This window comes from Amblyomma americanum, chromosome 3 (assembly GCF_052857255.1).
Source record: "Amblyomma americanum isolate KBUSLIRL-KWMA chromosome 3, ASM5285725v1, whole genome shotgun sequence".
Lineage (NCBI taxonomy): Eukaryota > Metazoa > Arthropoda > Arachnida > Ixodida > Ixodidae > Amblyomma > Amblyomma americanum.
This window is the reverse complement of record NC_135499.1, coordinates 48,808,117-48,814,802: the sequence shown is the minus strand read 5'-3', so window position 1 is coordinate 48,814,802 and position 6,686 is coordinate 48,808,117. Positions and strand designations below refer to the sequence as shown.

At 50.1% G+C, this 6,686-nt stretch overlaps 1 protein-coding gene across 1 annotated transcript; it reads left to right on the top strand.

Moving 5' to 3' along the window:
- Positions 1-654: 654 nt before the first annotated feature.
- On the top strand, positions 655-1,920 carry LOC144123712 (uncharacterized). The gene has a single exon (XM_077656490.1). The coding sequence runs from the start codon at positions 676-678 to the stop codon at positions 1,918-1,920; it is 1,245 nt and encodes a 414-aa protein (XP_077512616.1). The 5' UTR covers positions 655-675.
- The last annotated feature ends 4,766 nt before the right edge of the window (positions 1,921-6,686 follow it).

Below are 6,686 nucleotides of genomic sequence, written 5' to 3'. Positions count from 1 at the left end.
CTCGCCGTTAGATGACGTTCTACGTCACAATTGCGTTATTACAGGACGTGCTATGTCCACCGCTATGGACGAGGGTGGCGCTGGTGAACACTCTCAAGGTTCGCTTACACGCAAACATAAATAATCACGAAAGCAGCAGATTAAATAGCCGTCGCCATAGCTCAGTTGGTAAGAGCACCGGACGCGATATTCGGAGCTCTCGGGTTCGGATCCCACCGGTGGCATGGTTGTTTTTTCTGCTGCTTTATAAGTAATTTTTTTTTTAAAACTAATTGATTGGCACTAGCTATAAAAAAAGAAGCATTCCTCTATGCACCTTGATTTCGGTGACTGTTGGCTTCCTTAATATGTTTGTCAAACGATCCCCTCACTTCCTTTGCCTTGTCTGCTAATAGCTTAACGGGGGTCTCGGTTCTCGCAGTCTTGATGCCATAGGTCCAATAAGAGGGCTCTCGCACAGTTTCCGCCCTCGCCGATAGATGACGTTCTACGTCACACTTGCGGTATTACAGGACGTGCTACATCCACCGCTATAGACGAGGGTGAGGCTGGTGAACACTCTCAAGATTCGCTAGCACGCAAAACATAAATACCCAAGAAAGCAGCAAATTAGACAGCCGTCGCCGTAGCTCAGTCATTCTACTTCCGGCCACCGAGCGTGACGGACGCAGGATCATGAGCTCCCACGGAGCGGCGATAGCGGCCGTTGCCGGCCGCGGAAACAGGTTTGCCAGCGACGCTGATAAGGATTACGAGATCGTCCTGCCTACCCTGCCTACCGGACGTGTGGTTTTAAACACGGTTTTTCTGCACGGGGACGTGCGTGCGAGACCCTACAGGGTCGAAGACTTCAGGGACGCCCTCGCCAACGCTGGTGCGCTCCCCGACGTCGTGGCGTTGGGGGCGTACCAGATAAACCACGTGTGGGCGGTGACCTTCAGCACCGCTGACGCCGCAAAGAAACTGACCGCCACGAAGGAGCTGGATGTCAAGGGACGCCGCTGCATTGTTTTCGATCCAGAAGACCACCAGGTAAAGCTGCGCCTCCACTGGATGCTTCACGGCGTCGCCGACGAGGACATTCGTACGGCATTCGCGGCGTTCGGCAACGTGACCGAGGTTACCCGGGAGCGTTGGCGCGTCGCCGGCATGAAGGAGAAGGCGTCCACCACGAGGACCGTGCTCCTGAAACTGAAGCCAGGTGTGAAGGTGGACGACCTGCCCCACCAGGTACGAGTCGCTGGCGAGTTGGCTCTCGTGGTGGTTCCCGGGCGGCCGATGCAGTGCCTTCGTTGCGGCGGCACGGGGCACGTTCGCCGCGATTGCAAGGTGCCCAGGTGTTCGAAATGCCGGCGCTATGGACACTCGGAGGCTGACTGCGTTCGTACCTACGCGTCGGCCACCGGGCATGTAGCAGCGAGCGTATCCGCAGAACTGATGGACGTCGTCGAAGCAGAGGAGGCAGCGAGCGGTGCCGACGACACGGGCAAAGCGGAGGGGGTGGCGGTGCAGCCAGCTGTTGCGAGTAGCAACACCGACACGGCTGTGGCTCAGGAGAGCGGGTCGCCAGCTACTGACCCATCTTCGATGCCTGTGGAAACGCCCAAAGATGGAGCGAGCTCGTCCGTGCACGTGGAACGGAAGGCCGCCAGCGAGAGCCACGACGAAAAGGACGACTCCCGCATGAACGTTGGCGTGACTACACCTGCGAAGCGGCCACACGCCGAGACCAAGGCCGACGGGGAGAAGGCAGCGGAGCCCAGCGTCGGGGAACCGCCGGCAAAGACGCCCCAAGCACGACGGGCCGGTCTGAGACCGCGCCCAAAAGTTCCGGCTGAGAAGCGTGGCGGCGACAAGGCGCCTCCTGACCAGGAGCACGTGCTCGCGCCGGGTGACACCGGAGGCGACGGCATCGTCTAGCGACATGCTAGGCGCGGGAGGTAAGCACCGTGCTTTCGGTCTCTTCTTCCTAAGTTAAAATGGCTTCTGCAACTCCGTTTAAAGTCGCCACCCTAAACGTCAGAGGCCTGGCAAGTAAAAGAAAACAAAGCCAGCTGTACAGACTTATAACGGAGCAAGATATTGATATACTGGCAGTGCAGGAGACTAAAGTCGATGGTGAGGAAGAGACCGGGAGCATGGTGCGACGTTTCACGTCTAGGTATTTTGCCGTCGTTAGCCATGCTGTAGGCACATCGGCTGGCTGTATTCTTTTTGTTAAGACGTTGCCGGGAATAGGTGTACACGGTCATCATGCGTGCTTGTCGGGTCGACACGTGTCCATCGATTTTTCACTCAGTAACATAGACTGGCGCATTGTTGGCCTCTACGCTCCTAATGTGGTTAATGACCGAGCCGCGTTTTTTGAAAGCGTCGAAGAACGGCTTCGCACTGACAGACAGCTGATTGTTATGGGCGATTACAACTGTGTCCTTAGTGCGCGCGACAAGACAAGCCTCCGAGGTTTCCGAGACAAAAGCACCAAAGTGTTGTTACGAATGATTGTGAACTGCAACCGCGAGGATGTAGCAGAGTGTCTTGAAGGAACGCGTGCTGTAAGGTACACACGATTCGAGGGCACATGTCACGCACGGCTAGACCGCATTTATGCATCAGCGGAAATTGTACCTAAATGCAATAGTTATGTAGTTATGCCGGTATCATTTTCTGACCACTGTTTGGTTCAATGCTGCATAGGATTCATTAAGAAGGGGAATGGTTTTTCATGGGAAATGTGGAAGTTGAATGACAAGCTACTTCAGGACGAATTTTATAACCGAGCTGTAAGGGAAGAAGTAGCAAAAATAGAACCAAGTAGCAACATGAGGATATGGCAGCAGTGGGAGCTCACTAAGGAAACTTTAAAATTAAAAGCAATAGAAAGAGCCACTTGTATACGTCATCAAGCAAAACAACAGGAAATTGAGCTAAAGACACTGCTTCAGAAGATGTTAAAACAGGAATGCCGAGCGCCTGGTAAATGGATGGAGGACAAAAGAAAAACCAAACAAAAGCTAGAGATAATCGAAGAAGAACGTTATCGGGGAGCGTTGGTGAGGGCAAGGGCAGAAAACATGGCTGCAGGGGAAGCGCCGACGAAACGAGCACTTAGTTTGGAAAAAACCCGTGCCGAAAGAAATCACATTAACGAAATAGAATGGGGAGGTGTTTCAAAAACGTACATCGATCACATCAAAGGAGCCATTTTCGAGCATTACCAGGCGCTCTTCGCATCGCACCCGGTAGATGTTATCACATTTAAGGAGGCGTTTCTAGCCGAGATGCCGCGTCTGGACGACGAAACTAAAGACAGATTAGAACAGCAGATAAATCAAGAGGAAGTCGAGCAAGCAATAGATAGTTTAAACCCAGGAAAGTCGCCTGGACCGGACGGGTTCAGCGCGGCATTCTACAAAGAATTTAAACATGTAATTTCCCCGGTCTTGAGGGTAATCTTTAACGAAGCCTTTAAAGTCAAAGCACTGCCTCCGTCCTATGGGTCGTCCCATACTGTGCTGATTCCCAAAACAGACGACACAGACAGATTACGACTGGTGACAGCATACCGACCGATAGCACTCACTAATGTTGAGTACAAAATTTTTATGAAGATTTTGGCGCGAAGGCTGCAGACCGTGATTCATCACTTAATTGGTCCGCATCAGACCTGCGGGATTAAAGGGCGGTCTATTTTTACAAATATTCACGTTGCGCGCAGTGTCTTAGAAACCTGTGATGACACAAATGGTCAGGTGGCTATTCTTCAGATCGATTTAGAAAAGGCTTTTGACTGCGTTGCCCATGAACTTTTGTTTGCAGTATTAAGCCATGTTAACGTTGGTTCTGTTATTCGCGAGGGTGTGGCCCTGGCGTACCGGAACTGCACGACGAAATTGATCGTTAACAAGAGTCTGGGGGCCCCCATTAGCGTGCAGCGTTCGGTGCGCCAGGGCTGTCCCCTCAGCCCCCTTTTATTTTGTATTTATGTGGAGACCCTTTGTTTGAAGCTACTGAAAAACAGAAGTATTACCGGATTCAGTTTACAAGCAGCCGAAGTAAAGGTTCTGGCGTACGCTGATGACATTGCTGTGTTTGCCGTTGACGAGGGAGGCATAAGCGAGGCCGTTCAATGTGTACGAGATTTCAGCCAAGCTACTGGAAGCGGGGTTAACTGGTCGAAGTGCCTCGGACTTTGGCACGGAAGGTGGGCATCTACGCCGGAGTGGTTTGCCAGCGTGCCTTGGACGACGACGCCAGATAAATACTTGGGCGTTCCACTCGCTGCTTACCGTGACAGTGAACAGTATTGGACAGGACAGATTAAAGAGATACGGGAAAGAGCTGATAAGTGGAAAGGAGCGACCTTGTCCATTTTCGCCAGAGCCACTGTTTGCAACTTGTTCTATATCAGCAGGCTCTGGTACGTCATGCCGGTGTTGCACTGTTCACGGTTAAGTATTCAAAAGGTACACCGAATTTTCGCCATCTTTTGTCTGGTCGTCTGAATGGGAGCGCTGCAGCCGGACCAACCTGTTCCGACGGGTTCAAGACGGCGTGCTGGGACTGGGCCATTTGTTTTTGAGACAGCTGGTCAATCGTTTTTTTGTTTTTTCGGGACACAAGAGACCCGTTTTTGCGTACTGTATGCCAAGTTAGGCTGCGGCATCTGCTTCCAGAGTACATAGTCGGAACTGCTGACGTTTACAGTAGGGTCACCGGTTTTTACCGGGAAATCGTAGCCAGTGTAAGGTTTCTTTCCGCGCGGTTTTCAAATGTCTTTCTGTCGACTGTGAAACGAAAGAAACTATACCATGCTTTGTGCGATGTAGTTTTCCCGGTGCCCTTGTACAGGGCCTTGTACAGTGGAGGCCAAGGCAATGATGTTTTAAAGAGAGTTAAAAACATGCAGGTGCCATCAGGAACCAAAACCTTCTTTTTTAAGCTGCACACCGGAACCTTACCGGTTAAAAAATTTTTAGAGGGAAAGGAATTGTTTTTACCCTGGGGTTCTCACTGTTTATATACAGAAAGCCTGAAACAATAGACCAAGTATTTTTAGAATGTTGGGAAGGGGTTTATTTTTGGGATGTATTACAGCGAACCTTAAAGAAAGAATTTCCACTAGACCCGTATGGCATCCGTTACTTATGTGTTGAAAATGAGGATGGGGTGCCTTATGTTTTAATAATGCTGACAGGCCTCCACTGTATATGGCGCTCGAGAATGGCAGGCTTTCACTGTGACAGAGACGAAAGACCTGCCCGAATCTACTTTCGAGAAAGTATGGACATGTTTCTGGCCATTCAGAAGGCCGCAGCGGAGCCTCCGGAGTGGCTCTCAAGACTAGAGCCACTCTGTACACTGCGTGAATTTTAAGTTGACGAAGCCAGACTCATGCTGGCTGACTTCGAGTCGGGTGTACATAGCGTTTGTCTTTTGTTGATTGTTTGTTATGTGCAATTTTCTGTGTCAAAGCCAGACAATAAAGAAAAAAAGAAAAAGTCGCCGTAGCTCAGTTCGTTAAGCACCGGACGCGATATTCGGAGGTCGTGGGTTCGAATCCCACCTTTGGCATGTTTTTTTTTTCTGCTGCTTTATAAGTATTTTCTTTAAAAAACTAATTGATTGGCACTAGATATAAAAAAAGAAGCATTCCCCTATGCACCTTGATTTCGGTGACTGTTGGTTTCCTTAATATGTTTGTCAAACGAGCCCCTCACTTCATTTGCCTTGTCTGCTAATAGCTTAAAGGGGGTCTCGGTTCTGGCAGTCTTGATGCCATAGGTCCAATAAGAGGGCTCTCGCACAGTTTCCGCCCTCGCTGTTAGATGACGTTCTACGTCACACTTGCGGTATTACAGGACGTGCTACGTCCACCGCTATGGACGAGGGTGGCGCTGGTGAACACTCTCAAGGTGCGCTTACACGCAAAACATAAATACCCACAAAAGCAGCAGATTAGACAGCCGTCGCCGTAGCTCAGTTGGTAAGAGCACCAGAGGCGATATTCGGAGGTCGTGGGCTCGAATCCCACCGGTGGCATGGTTGTTTTTCCTGCTGCTTTCTAAATAATTTTTTTTTAAAAACTAATTGATTAGCACTAGATATAAAAAAGAAGCATCCCTCTATGCACCTTGATTTCGGTGACTGTTGGCTTCCTTAATATGTTTGTAAAACGAGCCCCTCACTTCATTTGCCTTGTCTGCTAATAGCTTAAAGAGGGTCTCGGTTCTGGCAGTCTTCATGCCATAGGTAGCATAAGAGGGCTCTCGCACAGTTTCCGCCCTCGCCGTTAGACGTCACACTTGCGGTATTACAGGACGTGCTACGTCCACCGCTATGGACGAGGGTGGCACTAGTGAACACTCTCAAGGTTCGCTTACACGCAAAACATAAATAATCACGAAAGCAGCAGATTAGATAGCCGTCGCCATAGCTCAGTTGGTAAGAGCACCGGACGCGATATTCGGAGGTCGCGGGTTCGGATCCCACCGGTGGTATGGTTGTTTTTCTGCTGCTCTATAAGTAATTTTTTTTTAAAAAATCTAATTGATTGGCACTAGCTATAAAAAAAGAAGCATTCCTCTATGCACCTTGATTTCGGTGACTGTTGGCTTCCTTATTATGTTTGTCAAACGATCCCCTCACTTTCTTTGCCTTGTCTGCTAATAGCTTAACGGGGGTCT

Bases quoted from the DNA above. Each gene is read 5' to 3' on its own strand.
- LOC144123712 (XM_077656490.1), top strand. From the start codon at position 676: ATGAGCTCCCACGGAGCGGCGATAGCGGCCGTTGCCGGCCGCGGAAAC.